Source organism: Orcinus orca, chromosome 3 (genome assembly GCF_937001465.1).
Source record: "Orcinus orca chromosome 3, mOrcOrc1.1, whole genome shotgun sequence".
NCBI classification, from domain to species: Eukaryota; Metazoa; Chordata; class Mammalia; order Artiodactyla; family Delphinidae; genus Orcinus; species Orcinus orca.
Window position 1 is genome coordinate 149133583 of NC_064561.1, and position 20302 is coordinate 149153884.

The 20302-nt window shown below is 37.8% G+C and overlaps 1 protein-coding gene across 7 annotated transcripts in view; it reads right to left on the reverse strand.

The window, feature by feature from the left end:
• The window catches only part of NNT (nicotinamide nucleotide transhydrogenase), a 93512-nt gene that overhangs the window by 21059 nt on the left and 52151 nt on the right, over positions 1-20302 (reverse strand). For all 7 annotated transcript variants that reach the window (XM_033421162.2, XM_004265946.3, XM_049708407.1 and 4 more), the window contains 7 exons: positions 19368-19513; positions 17968-18163; positions 14899-15132; positions 13442-13602; positions 12094-12273; positions 4711-4870; positions 2537-2618 (listed from right to left, as the gene is read on the reverse strand). In XM_033421162.2, coding sequence (XP_033277053.1) covers positions 2537-2618; positions 4711-4870; positions 12094-12273; positions 13442-13602; positions 14899-15132; positions 17968-18163; positions 19368-19513 — 1159 coding nt within the window. The remainder of the gene's footprint in view (positions 1-2536; positions 2619-4710; positions 4871-12093; positions 12274-13441; positions 13603-14898; positions 15133-17967; positions 18164-19367; positions 19514-20302) is intronic.

Genomic DNA, 20302 nt, shown 5'->3' on the forward strand with positions numbered 1-20302 from the left:
TCCTAACTTCATAAAGAAAATCTGCATCTCTCCTATGGAAAGATGACACAAATAAAGCAAAATCAACAAAGTTGCTATATTCCCTTTAAAAAAAAAAAAAATCCCACACGGACACTAGGAAGGAAAAATATGATAATATACTCTCATCATGTTAGCAAGAATAGTTCTCTTCCATTTAATTCAAATGTGAGATTTACATAACTGATTACAAAGCCCATGTTGAAAATTCAACATATTATAGTCAAAAAAAACCCTTGGACATATTAATATATATTTCATCTTTAATATGAAATAGATCAGTATAAATGGCTTACTCTTCCTAACTCACAAGTAGAGATTAGGCTGACCAATAATTTTATTCTGATCCTACATAATAAATTATTAATAAATTTATTATTCATAACTTATTTGAAAAATCGATGACGATTATATGAAACAAAAGCTCTCATGAAAAGCCTGATGCTCTGGCCACAGAATTACTTCAATAAAAAACAAATTATAACTGAGAAACTCTTCATATATGTTTAATTAAGTATCTGCTATAAATCTTAAGTCAAATAATTACTTTTCCAATGCAGTGTGACAGAAATCCTCCTCTTAAAACAGCAGTTTATATTATGTCCTCATGGATAAAATTCAAATTTTAATCAGGTCAGAAACTAAAATTTCATTTGTCTTATCCCTTTTTTTTTCAGATTTTTTTTTCCTTCCCTCTTAATTCCTTTCCTTTCACATCCTGCCTTCCGTCAAGCTGCTCAACCTGCACCCACAACCTGGACTGACCAGTGGGTAATAAGAGAGGTATGTCAAATTAATCATTCCCCTCCCTAAGGATAACTAAGACATGAAAGCCATCTTTCTCTGTTTTATTATGATTGCCACTCATCTCCTAAACAGTTATGTGGTGATAGAAGGCATTACTAATACATTAGAATTTTTCACATGTGGATTGAATAAAGAGAAACAATTTCTTTTTAGGAAAATCATGAAAGATTCTGTAACACATCCTTTCCACTTGCAGGTCTGCAAATGCTTTAAGTGGCAAGACTACGACTAAAAGGGAAGCACTGTTTAACACCCTCTATGAAAACAGGAATAAGTTATGAAAAGGAGACCTTTTATGTGAAAAGTAGAAAACAAAGAGGATGCCTTTTCTCATTTTCTATCTTCAATTCATCTAAGATTTTACCAAACGTGGAAACTGTCTACATCACAGAAACGATGGTCCTATCATGAAACAGTATCTTGATTCTGTGTATTTGAAAAGCACAGACTCACTATATAGGTCAAGAGCAAGAAAAGGACTGAAGAAGGAAAAAAAGGGTGAGAAGAAAGGAAGAAATAAAATGTAGCTGACACTAAAATATTTTAGATAACCCTCTGATTTCATCATCTAAGTCTCTTTTACCGCTATTAATAGTTGGGACATTCAAGCTGGAGATTATAGGACTCTGCATCCAGTCTGGCACAGGTAGTCTGACTAGTTCTAGGCACACTGTGGCTTATTTTCTTATCATCTGCCTCCAGACAAAAGTGTAAGATTGACAGCTCAAAGGAATTTTTATTAACAGACATTAACTGTTTTGTCAACATACATTAACATCCTGGTGAACAAACTAATTGTATTTAACAAGAGAGTTATCTTGCCGCTCTGACTTACGGTACCGTGTCAGTGAAACTGCTAGGGAACCCGTCTCCCCACGCAACAAGAAGCAGCTATGCTCCAGGGACAACTCCAGACGGTCCCTTCTTCGCTGCTTCCTAACAGCGGAGTTCCAGAACGTGGATCCAAAGGTGCGCAGAACAGACGCAAAGTACTGCAAGGGTTCACCACCCCCCGCCCCATTTTTACACCCCACAAAACGCTTTATCCAAGGTCATGGGGAATAATCTAGAAATGCAGAGTCCTTGACTTTGCCATTCTGCTTAATATCCGCCCAAGAGCAGAGTCCAGTGCCCAAATGGCAAGTAGCAGGAACAGCTGCCATTCTAATTCACAATTCAAAAAGTGTATGGCTTTATTGATTACCTATTTTATATATAGGAAAAGAAATTTTTCTGCAGTCTTTTCCAGCCTGAGTGTGAGAGCTTTATCAGTCAACTATTAACCAGCCACAGTTTCACCACCGGGTCTCACCCTTCAGAGACCACTCATTTGAGATGTTTTTCTTCAGTGTAAACAACAGACACCAAAAAGACACAACTTGACGTGATACAGATGCCTTGCTTGACCTCCTTCCCCAAATCAAACCACAGAGAAACCAGGTTTCTCTTTTTCCCTACTGATAACTATCCTGGAATTTAGTACAATAAAATTTCCTTTTCTAAAATGAGACTATATTTAGGTTCGAGGCTATCAGAGGTAGCGACGACTAACAGGTAAGCCTAAGGCTAGAATAGAGTCTTTTACAACTTATAATAGTTTCTCTACCTAGTGTTCACAGGTAAAACTCCACTTGAAGAAACAGTCACCAAAAGGAGGGAAAGGAGGTCATCTATTTTCCTTTCCTTTAACACACGAACTGCAAGCACTTACCTGACTTTTTTGCCCTGTTCGGAGAGCATCTTTACCAAATCAGCAATGGGGTACTGAGCTTTGGCTGCACAGAGACCGTAGCCTACAAGGAACATTAAGAACACAGAAGAATGGGGTTTTATTTCAGATTGTATGAACTACAATTTCTCTCTTGATTGAAACATATTTTTATGCCAAAAAGGGCAATCAGTTAACAGGACTAGAAGTGAAAACAAAAAACTTACAATATGGACTTTTAAAAATATTGGCCTAAATTTCAAACTCAAATTCTCATGGTCCCTTCTCAGTCTCCTACAGTGTCTGACACTGCTAGGCACTCACTCCCTACATCACATCTCACTCACACACACACACACACACACACACTTGTGCACAGGCTCTCACTTGCTCTCACATAAACATTTTCAAACTGTCTCCCTACTTGGCTTTGATAACATTACAGTCCCCTGGTGCCCTTCCTGACTTTGTCACCACTCTTCCTCGATTTTCTTGAACAGATCTTCTCCTTCTGTGCCCTCGCCCTTAAATGATGAAGCTCCCCAGGGCTTTAACTTTGCACCTCATTCTGTCTTTGGAAAATCTCAGCCCATCCCACAGCTTCAACAACCACCTGACGGCTCCCAACCTGTCTCCAGGCTCACTGAGCTCGAGTTCAGCCTGTCCGCTGTCCCAGCTCCACCACAAACTTAACGTCTCCAAATAAGAACTTAAAACCTTCCCCCTCTGCCAAAAAATAAATAAATGAATAAAGTGTTCCGTATTTCTGATGGTCCTACAGGTATGACCGAAAATGTCAGTCATCTCCCTTCCCCTTGAACCCCTGTGCTCTGTCCCTCCTCTCTGTGCAATGAATCTCACATCTGTCCCCACTTCCCTACACTCATTTTTCCAAAGACCAAGTCTCTGCTCAAGGTACTCCCTCTGCCCCCGCCCAGTGCCATCCATCCTCTAGGGCCCCATACAAATCCTCACTTCCTAACAGTCCTTCTTAGGTTTCCCATGGTAGAAAAAGTGTCTGTATCATCCAATTCAGCCCTATCATAACCCACCGTGCATTATTTATCTATCTCACTTCTCCACTAGATGGAAAATGCCTAAAGGGAAAAGAGTGCTGTCTCTTACTCTCCCCCTTCACACTCCAGCACAGCATTTCTCAACAGGTAATGCCAAAGCACTCTGGCTGGGACAAGCCATGCTGCAGGAATGTCCCAGGCTTCACAGAATATTTAGTTTACCTGCTCCCACACACCAGCTGACAGTAGCAGCCCCGTCCTGGAGACAAACCAAAACCCCAAACCCACGAGTTTCAAACACCCCTAGAAAATGATATTGCCCCCACTTGAGAAGGCTTGCACCTGAATATTCAATCCTGCTAAGGTTTGTTATTTATTTACATCTTAGTATATAACCAACCAGCAAACTACCCACATATCAAATCAATTGACTTTCTTTATAGAAAACGTCTATGATAGCATGATAGAGTTAAAAATCCTAATCTGGAATCAATGTATTGCCTGTAATAAATACAATGGCATTCTGCGATGAGTAAAGCAGTACTGGGCTAAACCTCAGAAAATTGGGAAACTGAGGCCTGAAGAGATTAACTGACTTGGTCCACATATGTCAATTGTCAGAGGCAAAATTAAAAACAGAAGTAAGGTGTTATGACTCCTAGATGAAGTCCTTTCTACTGGGCCTTGTTACCTCATCTTGTTGGAAACCACATGATTCTCAATGATTTTTTAAATATTTACTTTTGGAAAGAAAGATATTAACATTTACCAACCTTTACTGAGCGAGTCTAACAAGTAAGTTAGACACTTTCATATACTAATTTAATGCTGACATAGGCCCAAAATTTACCAATGAGAAAAAAAATAACCAAGACTCAAAGATGATTTAAACATCTGTACAGAACCACAAAAAGACACAGTAGAATCCACTACCTCAATTTATAGAATCTCTATGTGATTCCCAAGATATTAACCTAAGCCAAGAATTCTCAGGACTTTCCACTTAGTAATCACAGGGCTGCTTCTAAATTTCCATTACGTTTTCAAAAGTGAAGACGTTCCACTTTGATTTTTTTCCCTATTACAAGAAATTACTTTAATGTAATCAATTACAACCGCTATTACAGGTTGTTTGTTTGCTTTGGGGTTTTGGTTTTTTACCTGGAGTAATAATAATGCTATTAGCTTCTCGAATCATGTCAATTGCATTGTCAAGGTTGATTTCTGTATGTGTGCCAGAAATTTCCATGGGTTTTCCACCAGCTGTTGAAGTGGTACCGTAGCCTCCAAGAATCACATTAGCCAGGGAGCGATTCATTGCCTGGAGAGTAAAATTGTGACTGTGAGAGCTTAATCCACATAACTTTTGAAAATGGTATGAATCCTGTGTATATGGTATTCAGAATCATTTGAAGAGGCTTATTTGATCACCTAAAACATTTTAACCAAACCAATTTGATCTAGCTTCTGAAAATTATTTCAAAAATTTAAATGATAAGAAGACATCTGGGAAATCACATCATTTTTTTCTATAAAATCAAGTGTACGCTGATATCTTTTCAGTCAAAATAAATTTTTAAAAATTTAATGGAAAATTACCAGTCATATTGACATATATGTGAAAAACTCAGATCTAGTCATTATTATCTGTGTACTGATTGAGCAAGTTCTACCTCCATATTGACATGTATTTCACCAGAGTAAAAGAGAATGATAGCCATAAGAAATTTTACAAGGGGACTCTACAGATCTCAGGTGAATTCTGATGCCAGCTGCAAGCTGTCAAAAGGCAACAGGGAGGAGTCAAAGGACAGGGATCCCTATCATTTAGAAGTCTGCTGCCCTCTGTCATCAGGAAAAAAGGAAATGTGGGAGTTGATACTGTCTTATTTTCCAAATCAACTACAGCTCCATGAAGTAATAACAGAAGTGACTGGATTCATCATTAGCCTTCTAAAATATTTCACTTCCAAAAAAGGTAAATGAGTTAGTTTATACACTGCTTCGCTAAAATTTACACCCATCTTTTAACTAGAAAAATAATGTCAGGAAAAAGTAAGAGGAAGGCATTTATTGCATGCTCATTTACAATCATCCAACAAAGTACCATACAAACACCACGGCTGGAATATGTGACAATAACGGATCTGGTTTTGAAAACTGTTTGGAGACCTCTAGAGGTGTGGTGGTTAAAAAAAAGACAGGAAGCTAGATGTTTTGAGTAATCAAAAACATTTTAAGGGGCTTCCCTGGTGGCGCAGTGGTTGAGAGTCCGATGCCGATGCAGGGGACGCAGGTTCGTGCCCCGGTCCGGGAAGATCCCACGTGCCACGGAGCGGCTGGGCCCGTAAGCCATGGCCGCTGAGCCTGCGCGTCCGGAGCCTGTGCTCCGCAACAGGAGAGGCCACAACAGTGAGAGGCCCGCATACCACAAAAAAAAAAAAAAAAAAAAAAAAAAAAAATTTTAAGAATTCAAATCACTGTGTGATCAAAGTAGTCATTCTAAATGATCATAGCTGAATGTACCACTTCATAAAGAATTCCAAAAAATTAAATCCTATTTTAAGGGTTGTAATAAACATATCATTGATCCATCAGTTATACTATTTTAAAGCTATATAAGTGTCAACCTATACTTTAAAAAAAAGACACTTTATTTTTAAAGAGCAAAAAGCACCTGGAGATTTTCAGTGATAAGGAACACATCAGAGAAAAAAAAACATGACCACTCATCCAAAGATAGGCAAGCCTGCTACCACCTTAGGAGAGAGAATTACATATACTGCAGAAGTGGGACAGAGGCAAAGGCAGGGAAGAAACGAGCAGAGAAGATGAGCAAAGGGCCACACTTGACTTATCATAAGTTTCAAAGATGTGGATCAAAATGTTGTCAGTTTTTTAAATTGTTCTTTTGACCTAACCCCATTTACCAGATATAACATTCACATTTCACAAAGCCCAGAGTCTGGTGGATTTGTCTAAGTTTCTTACATATAAAATAAAGTTCAGAATATATTTATGCATATTACTAACAGACAAGAGGGTCAGAGAAAAATTAAAGTCATGCTTTTAATTAAGTTCTTCATCTCAATCCAACGTGGAGTTTTAAATTCTTAACACAACCTCCTATACTTAAATCCAAGGTTGAATGAAAATCCAAATAGCCATACCTGACACTTCCCAAACATTCAACATTTGCTGATTTTGATAAATCTTTTCTAGTTTTAAATCACAGGATTCTGAAACAAAATTACCAGAAATACATTCTACCAAATTCTTGCCCTTAAAAACTGATTCAAAGGCCAATTTCAGACACTGAGATATTTCTGCAATAGATAACTTTAAAAAAAAAAAAAAGTGAAATGTACAAAGAGGCTGCATCACCTGCATCACACAGTCCTGTATAAAGGGAGAGATGACAGAGGCACAGGATGTAGAAGAATATGACCACTTTAACTTGGCTTAAAAGGAACCCTCCTTTTCTTCCTATAAAACTGAATGGAGGAGAGGGAAAGAATTTCTGAGGACATTTTATTAATGTGTACCCACTTCTGATGGTATCTTACAAAGAGAAATTAGGGAACCACACAGTAGTTTAACAATCAAAGTCAACTTGTTAAATACATATCCACAATCATATCACCATTAAGCTAATTCCATGTGGTCTCTTAACAACTAAACTAAATTAATTTTCATCTCTGAATTTACCAACGCAACATCACAGTTCCAACAAATGTGTAGGGTTTAGGGCTTTGTTTTGTTTCCTTCTTTTTTTTTTTTTTTTTTTTTGCTTGCTTAAGTGATTAATGAGACTGTCCTGTGACCACTGATCCACAGATTGAAGAGTTGCCAACTTCCAAGACAAAGTATTTGCAACACTGTCCAAGACTGTTCCTTTCAAGTTATTAAGTCCTGTAATGAAAATTGTATGCTACATTAAAGAGATCCTTAATTCACATAATTCCAAGCAAACTAAGAAATAAATATGAAAACAAAGGAAAGGTCATAAAATAGACAAAGCAATAACAACATGTATACCATTGACTAGCATCTCTCATTTCAATGCTTTGTAGGTGCTAATTTGTTGATTGCAAGGCAAAAAAAAGTTATTTTTGGTTTGGCTTTGATCTACTTCGTTCTGTTTTCTTTTCATTTGGAAACAAGCAGCAAAGTGCAAAAATCAGAAAATTTGCTCGGAGAATGCGGCTGCATTTTTGTAAGCCTTCTATATCCCAGGCAATCTGGACACTATCTCAAGTAAATGGACTGCAAAATCATAAAGAGTTCAATGTCTATACGACATCTGGATAGAAAGCAAATCATTCATTTGAGCTGGCTGTTTGACACTGTCAACATTTTTCAGCTTTTATAATACTGGGTGTTGTGTAACCAAGCATTAGGCTCAGAGGATACCCAAAAGAATTCTTTGTCAGAACAAAAATTCAATTTTCGGGATGCTGATTACACTTAGGGTGCATTCCATTCCCTCTCACATAATAAAACCACTCTGTGCTGGTTTGGACTTGCATGTTTCCTTCAATAAATAATAAAATAATGAAGGTAAACATACTAGTAATATTAATAGATGTTTGATATGTGGTAGTGTTTCTGCTACCATAACCTATCTGGAGAGGATTCCAAAACGTGAAATGAGCTAACAAATAGAATATTCATCTAATGTTCATTTAACAATTATTATACTCATTTGAATGTGCCAGGTGCTAGGGCAGGCTCCATAAACACAAAGGCGAATAATAAATGGTGTCTTAGGGCTTCTCTGGTGGCGCAGTGGTTGAGAATCGCCTGCCAATGCAGGGGACATGGGTTCGAGCCCTGGTCCGGGAAGATCCCACATGCCGTGGAGCAACTAAGCCCGTGTGCCACAGCTACTGAGCCTGCACTCTAGAGCCCACGAGCCACAACTACTGAGCCCACGTGCTGCAACTACTGAAGCCCACGTGCCTAGAGCCTGTGCTCTGCAACAAGAGAAGCCACTGCAATGAGAAGCCTGTGCACCACAGTGAAGAGTAGCTCCCCAATCGCCAGAACTAGAGAAAGCCCACGTGCAGCAATGAAGACCCAACGCAGCCAAAAAATAAAATAAAATAATAAATTTTAAAAGATAAAAAATAATAAATAAATAAATAAATGGTGTCTTAAAATATCTTGTAAAGTGAGAATAATATTTCCTACCTCCAGAATTAGTTTGGGGATCAAAAGAGTTAATATTTGTAAAGCACCCAGCATATTCTACTATGCCCAATTACGAGGAGCTATTTCACTTATATTATTATTATGAACCACTCTGAGCTGCTAAGCACAAGCCATGGAGAAAGTTTCTTATAATAAACAGTTTATTATAAGAAATAAACAATTTCTTATAATAAAGATAAGAGTCAATGAGTATTAATGTGAAAAGTCAGAGCAGGAAAACTTAGAAGAAAAGGAAATTTCTATCTTTGAAATTGAAAACCATGCAGGTGTGTTTTTGTTGTTGTCTTGTCTGTTTTGTAATAAGTCATAGGAGTAGAACATGAGCAGTAAAACAAGCACTCTGCACATCACACTGGTGGGAGCTTTGACTGCAGAGTCCTTTGGAGATCAATTTATCAATATCTACACCCAACAAAAAGATCTTATTCTGTTTAATCAAGTAATTGTACTTATAGAAATTTGACCTAAGAAAATAATAAACAAGACACAAGGAAGAATACTGCAGAAAAAAAAAGTTAAGAACAACTAATATCATGGACTTGGATAAATAAATTATGGTATATGTTTGTGATATAATAACATGTAGACACTAAAATTTATTGGTTAGAAAATTAAACGTTAACATAGAATGTATTTAAATATATACATATGAAAAAAGACAAGAATTAGAATATTAAGTGTTAACAGTTAAGTGGTAATGGGATTATAGATTATTTTATATCCTTATTTATCTTTTTCTATTTCCTTAATGAAAGATGTTTCATTAAACATCTTTTATTTTTGCAACTGAGTAATATTTTTTAAAAATTAAACTTCAACTGCTTTCAAATCCAAATTACTACAATTTACTATTACAAAAAACATATCTGACCCAGTGTGATACTTATGGTCACAGACAGCTATGAGACCTTGTTAGCCTTACATACAATATAGGAATAAAAAATATCTGAGGTATGCTGACAGTGGAATGGCATGCCTGAGGCAGTGGAAACAGAAAGAAAAGAAACAGAAGAACTAGAAAAAACAGATCAAGAAATATGAAAGAATGGATAAAAATTAAGAGAAATATGGTATAATTACAAAAGCACATGTAGAAAAGAGTACTTTCAACAAGTGCCTTTTATACCTTATTCTAGTTAATGCTACTGCAAAGGTTACTATAGTTACTATAACCAACAATAAAAGAAACTAAATAAAGAAGGGAAAGGAGAGGAAATAAAAGACACAGACAGAAATTTGGGAAATACTGTTGATAAATTTAAGAACCTAAAGAAAACCATTTAAGAGAAAAAGGATAAAGATAAGAAGGTACCCATGCTGACACTCCAAGAACAATATACAAGCCCCGACTTCCTCTCCCCATAAGTATGCCACTGGCCTTGTAAAAATACAAATACTCCCATTTAATTGTAAAATCAGTATTTGACAAACTGTTAAGTATTAATGACAATCTGCTGCCCCCTGCTGGTCACTGAAATTCACCAAATGAAGCAAAGTCAAACTAAGGGTTAAAAGTTCATTTTTAGAGAAAACTATTTTTAATACAACTGAATAAATTTTTCTCCTTCATAAACATTTGTTTTTAAAAACTCCACATCCTCGGGCTTACCTGGTGGCGCTGTGGTTGAGAGTCCACCTGCCAATGCAGGGGACATGGGTTCAAGCCCTGGTCCAGGAAGATCCCACATGCCGCGGAGCAACTAAGCCCCTGTGCCACAGCTGCTGAGCCTGCGCTCTAGAGCCCGCGAGCCACAACTACTGAAGCCCATGCACCTAGAGCCCATGCTCTGCAACGAGAAGCTACCGCAATGAGAAGCCCGCGCACCACAACTAGAAGCCCGCACGCAGCAATGAAGACCCAAAGCAACCATAAATAAAAATAAATTAAAAAATAAATAAATGTATTTTTAAATAAATAAAAACTCCAAATCCTGACACTTTTCCAGTAGGAAACACCTGTCCAAACTCCTTGAACTTGGGGGATTTAATTTAAAACCTCTCAGCTTGTTTTGAACTTAGACTTTCAAATTTTTGTTTTTTACAATATAGCCAAAGCAAACTAATTTTTTAATTATGAAAAGATAACTTCAGCATTCAATTTGCAATGAGATTTTTCAATTAAAGACGTAAGAGGAATTCTGAGTTGTAAAATAAGGTATTTTTATAATTGTAATAAAAGAATGAAGGTGAAGTTATTTTTCTGCCTGAGTTATTAATCAGCATAAAGTCACATTCTAACTTCACCCAGTTTCATGCTTGTCCTTTCACAGCCATTCAAAACAATTATTTAGAGAATAATAGCTATAATTTGAAAAAGTTTTTTAGTCAAAACTTTAATTATTTGCAGGATATCTTCTTGCCATTAAGAAGAGAATTAGAAACAAAAAGGAAGCTAGGAAGTATGTGTCTTGTTAATTTTTTTTCTAAATCATGCTGACCACAAAACTTCAAGACAGGCACTCTCACAGATGACGAGTGGGAGTGTAAATTGGAGCAAGCTTTCTGGAAACCACACAGCAGTAAGTAGGCAGAGCCCAAAAAACGAGCACACCCTTTCACTTCTAGGAATCATCCTAAGACAAAAATCAGAAGTGCCAAAATGTATTTAGGTACAAAGAGAAAGATAAATCAAACAACCTTAAAGTACAGCATTAGGGAAAATTAAATAAATCTTGAATATCCATATTCTAGATTAGTATGAAGACCCTTAAAATCATATTTAAAAAGCATTTTTAATGATAAGAAAGTGGTAAGACTATAATTTGGAAGATTAAAAAAATTCAACGTGGGCTTCCCTGGTGGCACAGTGGTTGAGAGTCCGCCTGCCGATGCAGGGGACACGGGTTCGTGCCCCGGTCCGGGAAGATCCCACATGCCGCAGAGCGGCTGGGCCCGTGAGCCATGGCCGCTGAGCCTGTGCGTCTGGAGCCTGTGCTCCGCAACGGGAGAGGCCACAACAGTGAGAGGCCCGCGTACCGGGGGAAAAAAAAAAAAAAATTCAACGTAAGACAGTGTACAATATGATCAGATAAGTAAACACACAGATATGCAATACACGAAGAAAAAGAATAGAAGGAAATAAAATCTTAAGTGTTTATCACCAGATGGAGGGAGTTAGAAGATTTTTATCTTATACTTAATTTTCCAAGTTATCTACACTTGTGTACTTTAAAAGCAGTATGGCAAATGTATTCAAACGAAACACTCTGATATTTCTGCTGGAGAGAAAAAGAACCAACACAGTCATTTTTACTGCAAATAAAAGAAATGACAAACAGGTCCTCATTTTCAGAACAGCATTTCCTTTTCCTCCATTGGCTGTTTCCTTACCACACACATGATGTAGGACAGTATCGCACCGGAGGAGCCGATGAGCGCACCCACGATGGTCAGCAGACTGTTGTTGAGCAGGAAGCCCTCTGCACACAGGGCCCAGCCTGAATAGCTGTTCAGCACAGTGATGACCACGGGCATGTCAGCACCCCCAATGGCAGCCGTCAAAGTCACACCCTAGCAGAAAAACCAGAGTGGAACTCAAAATTCATGCAATGAAAAGAAACCTCTGACACTGAGCATCATGGCTCCTAATCATTCCGGTTTTCCAATTAATACATTTACATGTAAGTTCCACACCTGGTAATGAACGAGTGACCCCTATCGGACCAACTCTCCTACAGATATAACAAGTGCAAACGCTGAACCACAACCCCTATGCAAAAAAATCCCTAAATCCCTAAAAGGGAGTGATGAAGAGCAGGCAAAAATTGGAGAGGGGTCTACACTCGGAAAAAAGTAACAGCGCTGAGTAAATGTCACAGTGTTTATGACTTTAGCTGATGAGGAGGGTCCTGTTGGTGCCAAGTGAAGCAGCTAAAACTAAAATATAAGCCCAGTCTTACTAGCTTGAAAATCTGAGGATAGGGTTTAGGGTGACTAAGCAATACTGTATGTCTAACTTTGTGCTAAGCACTGTAGATGATTTAAAAATTTTTAAACATAAACCTTGTCTATAAAGTATATACTAAGAGTATACTAGACAAACATGAAGTAATCAATGAATGGCACAGAGCTATACACTGCTCTATACACTGCTATAAATAGAATGCTAAACTGTGACATACAGACACCTAAAGAATACTGTATGTATCCATATACTAAAGCAGTAACTGGAGAGGAAGAGGGGGGCCAACCTATCCTGAAAGGTTTCACTGAACTCCCTCACCGAACACACAGGGTTTATTAAAAGCATTTCATTTCATATGATTATTTGGTTTGGTATCAGAGCTTCCAACAAATGTGAGAGCAACTAACGGGCAGGGACTCTCTGACACTTATTTTATAGGGCTTGTCACACAGCAGGCACCTAATGAACAGAAATGAAACCCCTGGCTTTTTAAATTCCCATTCACCAACACATTGATCCAGTGAAAAGACCCCAGAGCAAAAAAGATGTCACATGTGACAACTTTGACAGGAATTAGTAAGTGAAGAGAAAGAGTAATTTTCTCCTTACACTTTTCTATATTTTCCAGACTATCCAAAGATGAATACATAACAGCATTTTGAAACATTTTTATTCCATCAGGGGTCTTGAAGAGATAGAAATAAGATTAGACTGTAACCTAACAAAATACTTAGTTCCTCGCTAAGAATGTGCTTTCCATCTCTGACCTCTTACCATGATAGCAGACAGAGCTGACACAGAGCCCAGACAGGTGATGCCAGTGGTGAAGCTGGGGTCCATCATGAACGGGATGATTCCACCCACGCTAGCAGCCAGCAGGCCAGCATTGAGTAGGTGCCTTCCAGGGAGCAGGAGAGGGGCGGATTTCAGGATACCTAGGGCCAAGCATGTGGGAATCAGAACCTAGAACGTGTCACAAGAAACTCCCTCACACGCACACACTCTTAAGTGTGTGTCATTTAATCCTAAACCACCAAAATTTAACATTAGGATACAAACATGCTACTTAAAATATCACTTTATATCACCAGCTACTGAAACATAAAAGTAAATTAGAGTTCTTACACATAAATATTAATGGAAGTAGGAAAAGTAGGGCTTGACTTAATTGTCCTTTACTTTGATCACACAACAATTTCCTTACTCTTTGTCATGGAATCATGAAAAGTGATTTTTTTTTCCCCCCGTATGACCAATACAGAAGTTAAGTGTGGTTTTATTTATTGAAAATGTCAAAACAGAGTCCTAGAACATTAGCCTTTCTGATTGTATCAACTGAGCCCAAGGGAGAAGGGTCCTTGTTTGCTAGTTGGTTCTAAAGACAAAGCATGTACTAACATCTTACTTATGGTACATCTTCTCCTTTTCTTAGCCCCTTTTTGTTTCTTTTGTAAAAGTTGCCACTGCTGTTTTATTTATTTTTTGGTTTATCTTCCTTTTGATTGTCTCCTCCCCAAGAATATAAGCTCCATAAAAAAATAAAATAATAAAGACAAAGCGTGAGACAATATCGTAGGCTTTAAGTTCTTTTGCGATTTTTAAGTTTCATGGAAGTTCCCCACTTAATTCTAATGACTTGATTACTGAGAGACAAGACCAGGTTTTTAAATGACAAACTAGTTTCTCTAGAGACTTGCTTTTTCATGAAAACACTGAAAGCAGCTATGTGAGGTTTTCCCCTCCACTTCTATTTTCATGATTGGCTTTAGCGGTAGCAAAAGCTGCCAGGCTAGCCCCCTAAAATGTGTATTTGTTTTAAAAGTAAGTACTGTATACTAATCACACAAATTTATTCAATAAGCCTCTCTCTATTCTGGAAAATGTATGAATCATTTCTGTGAATGTTACACCAGCATCTCTAACCAAGGATTATAAAGACGTTATTTTGTTCATACACATTATCAAAGGTCAACTAGTCCCTCTATGTGAATTTCTGTGCATTAGTTTCCTTCACTAGCTGTCTGCAGACAACATGGCTTCAAAGCTTTGTGAGATCTGTAAGGATCAATAAAGGGAAGCCATGTTTATGGAGAAAAAAAAACTTTCATAGTGTCATACAAATACTCTTCGCCTAACAGGTTCCACTACTAAGCTATTTTCTGAAATTGAAATGGACCCCTAAACATCCTAAATAATAGATATTTACCTCTATGTTATACTGAATCACTTACCCTGCAATTTTCCATAGGCAACAAGAGACCCACTAAACGTGACACCACCGATGTAAGTACCGAGGTAGGCCACGGTCTTGGTAAGATTAGCTGCTGCATCCGTAGCGAAATGTGGATATTCTACAATGTACTCAGCTATGCACGTAAGCACAGCTGCCAAGCCCACTAAACTGTGGAAAGCAGCAACTAACTGAGGTAAGTCAGAAATCTGGATGCGTTTCGCAATTGTCAGTCCTGTTGGAAAGTGAAAGTCAAAGAGAAATTAAAACTTGACAGACCTTTGAGAAACAACCCAATAAAGACCACACTTGAATATTACTCAGCCATAAAAAATCGGAAATCTTGACATGGATGGACCTTGAGGGCATTATGCTAAGTGAAGTAAGTCAGACAGAGAAAGACAAATACCATAGGATCTCACTTTTATGTGGAATCTGAAACAAACAAACAAACAAACAAACAAAAAACCAAGCTCATAGATACAGAGAACAGATTGGTGGTTGCCAGAGGCGGGAGGTGGGATGGGGGGTGGGCAAAATGGGTGAAGGGGGTCAGAAGGTACAAACTTCCAGTAATAAAATAAATAGTCCTGGAGATGGAATGTACAGCATGGTGACTATAGTTAATAAAGCTGTACTGCATATTTGAAAGTTGCTAAGAGAGTAGATCTTAAAAGGTCTCATCACGGGCTTCCCTGGTGGCGCAGTGGTTGAGAGTCCGCCTGCCGATGCAGGGGACGCGGGTTCGTGCCCCGGTCCGGGAAGATCCCACATGCCACGGAGCGGCTGGGCCCGTGAGCCATGGCCGCTGAGCCTGCGCGTTCGGAGCCTGTGCTCCGCAACGGGAGAGGCCACAGCAGTGAGAGGCCCGCGTACCGCAAAAAAAAAAAAAAAAAAAGTTCTCATCACAAGAAAAAAAATTTTAACTATGTACGGTGACGAATGTTAACTAGACTTATTGTGGTGATCACTTTGCAATCTATATATATAAATCTCAAATTATTATGTACATCTAAAACTAGTATAATATTATATGTCAATTATACCTCAATTTAAAAAAAGGCCTCTTAAGGTTATTCATCATTGTCATTAATAAGTATTTATCTGCTTCCTGGCAAAATATTCTCTTACAGGGACTATTCCGGCAAGAACACTGGCTTAAATACCCTTTCAAATAGCAGGCTCTTTCAACACACCTCACCAATGCCCAACTCCAAAGAACCCAAACACACAGCATCAACGTTCCTTACAACCTTTGAACACTCTCCCGGACTAACGCTTCTTCAGATTACTTAAAGCTCCAACTAAACCCCTTAAAAACCCCCCACTGCGTGAATAACCCAGGCTCTCCTCCCTATCAGCCAACATTTGCCCCTGAGCACACAAGGAACAGCTGGAATATGAAGAAGGTCTAGGTTTTCAGGTGAGTGGATGGGAGCCAAGTCCAAAGGTAATGAAATGCAAATATCTGAGTAGTAAACAACCAAATCAGGAGACTCTGAAGGAGTTGCCTGGCTACAGGTAGGGGGAATAGAAGGACTGGGGCTCACAACGTTTGCAAAGGTCATGCCTAAAGGTTGTCCTGCCATGAACCTACAGCACAGGCATTTTGCTTCAAGTGCTTTTCCAGGGACTGTCAAGAAAGGATGCCCAGCTTTCCCAGGTAAGTATAAAAGGAGATGTAAAGCTAATGCTGTGCTTGGTAAGTATTTAACCACCAGCCCCTCAGAATAAAAACGTGCATGTGTAAATACATACATGAGTTTTTACTCATAAAAATGTATGCAGCACACAATTTTTAAACAATAAAAATATATACAATACTCTTTACTGTAAGTTTCATATAACCAATTGACTCACAGAATGTTACCAAATTCTGGTATATGTAGCCAACCTAGTGTTTGCAACTGATGAATGAGTGTGGTTCCCACACGAATGTTGGTTGAGATTTTTGTTTACTCTAACAAGTAAGACGAGAGTGAAACAACGAGATGTATATAAGAACTTCACTCACTGTCAACCATGTGAGTGGCAATTTTGCTGAATCTGATAATAGTTTCCAAGTACTGGAAGAATATTTGCTCAATTTTTTTGCGCAATTCACAGTGTAATGACAAAACACACTTTTAAGTTTAAGCTTGCATTATTAATATTTTCTCCATCACCTTACTAGGTATGGACAATGAACAAAACAATAAATGAAACACAGATTCATAGATTTGTTGATTTCCATGGTGTAAATACAACTGCCATGGCTGCTCTCAAGCTACCAACATGATGTCATTAAATATGGGTTCAGGAAGAGATGTACAGAAGCCCCATCATTACATAGTATTTCTACCACACAGACACAAGACACATGGATAATCTCAAAAGAAGAGATAATAAAAGCTAGTGAATTCATTAGAAAGTCATGAGTGTTTAGGATTATTACCTTTGTTTCTAATTTATTTAATTTTAAGTTTATATAATTTAATCTTTGATAATAGCTGTGTTTAATAACCAGCTCGAAAGATTCTTGAAAATTTAACAACCAACCCCAGCACACCACTGAATAAGACTAAAAGAGTGTTTTTTTCTGCTGGCACGTGTTTTTCACGTTTTTAACAGGTCTCTGAAGCAGAATCTTCTGCTGTTATTTATACCCAGCAGAATAAAAGATGAGCCTATAGATAGTACACATATAAGTATTCCAATTCCCTGTTCAATTATCAGCTAACTGGACAGAGTCAATAAAGGAAAACAAGAACTGAGCCCAAGGCATTTCTCAGCCCACTCTTTTGACACAGTTGATATTACTCAGTGTTTTAAAATGTTTACTTCTGAATGAGAATTACACCAACTGTGATGACTTTTTGCCAAAAGAATATTTACTGAAGCAACTTCCATTAAGGCAATTTAATTCCTTCATCAATATGGGCCTCAAACAGAAATATGTATATTCAGAAACTGAAGTGCAATTAAAAAGTTCTTACTCCTAAAAAAGTATTCTTAAATCTCTGAGCCTAACTGCCGTCAGGTGTTCAAAGGGCATGGACTTACATAAAGGCAGAAACCCACAAGTGCTTACCAATGGTACCGCCCAAAGCCATTGCTCCAGACATCTGAGCTAACAGTTCTGGGCACGGTTTTAGGCCTCCAAGGGTGGCTGCCAGGCCTCCAGCCACCCCAATCATGCCCAATGCATTGCCAAGACGCGCAGTTCCCTGGGTGGAAAGCCCGGCCAGGGCACCAACACAGCACAGGCCAGAGCCCAGGTACACAATCTTTTCAAAGGAAAGGGAAGAGAAAGAGAGAGATTATCAAAACCTTCAGTCTACTAGCTTAAGGAGAACTCCTCTTGAGGAAACACGATTCTCTAAGGACAATTTTAAATTCAGACAATAGAAGGACCAATAGAGCTCTTTTTTTAAATATTTCAATATATTTTCCTATCCATTAAGGATATTACCATATTAAATACTTTAAATTGTACTTGCAATTATACCATTTATGTACATTGGCTTCTTCTGGACTTGATAGCATACAAATGCATATAAAAGTACCTAAATTTAAATAGAGTTATTATGGGATCTAGACCTGACCTAATGCTATAAGTGAGCCATCCCCTGAGGTTGTAAGTGCCAGAGACCGTGCTGTATACTTTACTTATGCTGTAACTCAGTCTCATGAGAGTCACAGGAGGAAAGAATCATCATCCTCATTTTATAAAAGAGAAAACCAGTGCTTAAAGAGGCCACATAATTTTTCTAAGGGCAAACGATCAGTAAATAGCAAATCTGGGATGCAGACATACGTCTCCCTGACTCTCTGTTCTAACTCTTCTCAAAAAAGATTGTGTTCATTCAACAAATAGTACATGTTAGAAACAGCAGAAACCAAAGGAGACATGATTTTTCAGCTGTCAGAGAGGCTGAAATAGTCATTGAAAAGAAAGGTATGACTGAGTTTGGAACAAAGTTGAGTCTCTATTATAAATTATATTTAGACATGGAACTTTCAAAGTTCAACTTGATTATTTCTGTTTCTCTACACAGCATGCATTTTTAAATTAGCTTTTTTAAATGCACTGGCATAACATCTCCTGGATCCACAGGGGAAGAAAGTAAGTAGGAAAAGGACTAATGATATCTAATAATAAAAATGTTTTACTGATTATTTCATTGTATCCCTACAACAATCCAGCCAGATACATAAGAAGGTTACTAATAAACTTCTTGCCTCTTTTTACATGTGGAAGAACTTAGGGACAAACAGGTAAACCCATCCTTGCAGACTTGGCAGGCAAATCTGTCTCTAGAATCCAAGGTCCTGATTCTTAGAGGATGAGAATGCTCTATTTGACCAAGATGTTTCAAAAGTTACTGTCGTATTTGCTTGATAGAATTTGAATTTTGGTAATGATAATGTTAGGTCTACTTGGGATGAAGACACAGTACAAAAGTAAAAGCTTTCAAAAGAGACTCTTACTTGTTCAATGTTATAACCACTGGAGAGGGCAGCTAAGTATCCTCCAACAAAGGTACTGGCAGGGAGCAGATATAGGTAATTGTGTTCTGGGGGGTCGGTGGGACGTTTGAACATGTCCAGCATTCTCTGAGTCACCAGAAAGCCACCTTATCAAAGTAAATATAAAACAGAAAGAGGTATCTCATTGAGCAACATAATTTTTAAAGGGCCACAAGTTTTCTATTTTAAGCACATCTTTATCATCTAGGAATAAATATCATTTTAAGTAACATTTCAGAACCTCGAAATTAGAAGTTATTCTATTATTCAAGCCAGTTACATTGAGGGGAGGAACCCTTAATACATTTAGGAAGAAAATTTGCTCTCAGAGTATAAAACCAACTATTTCTGCATGACTAACAATAAACAGCCATTCAAACAGCTCGGGAATGCAGAAGATCAAAGGCCAGGGGTTTTCTTCTAATAGGTTATTCTGTTTGTTAAACCCTATAATAAGTGATAAAAGAAAAAATACCATATCAGCTGGCACCCGGTCTGTTTGGACACGTTAAAGAATTTATAGCTACAAAATATCATCGAATGAGTTTCATATACAAGTGATGTGCTAGGCTTTCAGTTTTCAGGAACATAGGCCAGGATAAGGCAAAAGGCTAAAGTTTTATCTAAAATTATACCCATTTAAAGATGTTATGGTGAGAGCTCTAAGTCAGCTTAATTCAAAACTATGCCTTAAATAACTTTCCAGTTAACCTGTAGGCATTGTAGTTAACCTTCGGGGCATTCAGGGGGAGGGGTGTTCTCTTATCAAATAGTTTCTAAAACTTACCAATGGACAAAATAACTAATTTTCCTTCACACAGAGCATTTATCATCTGAGTGAAACATTTTTTAAAGGCATGATTAAATCCTTAAAAATCAGAATGTTTGTTTTATAT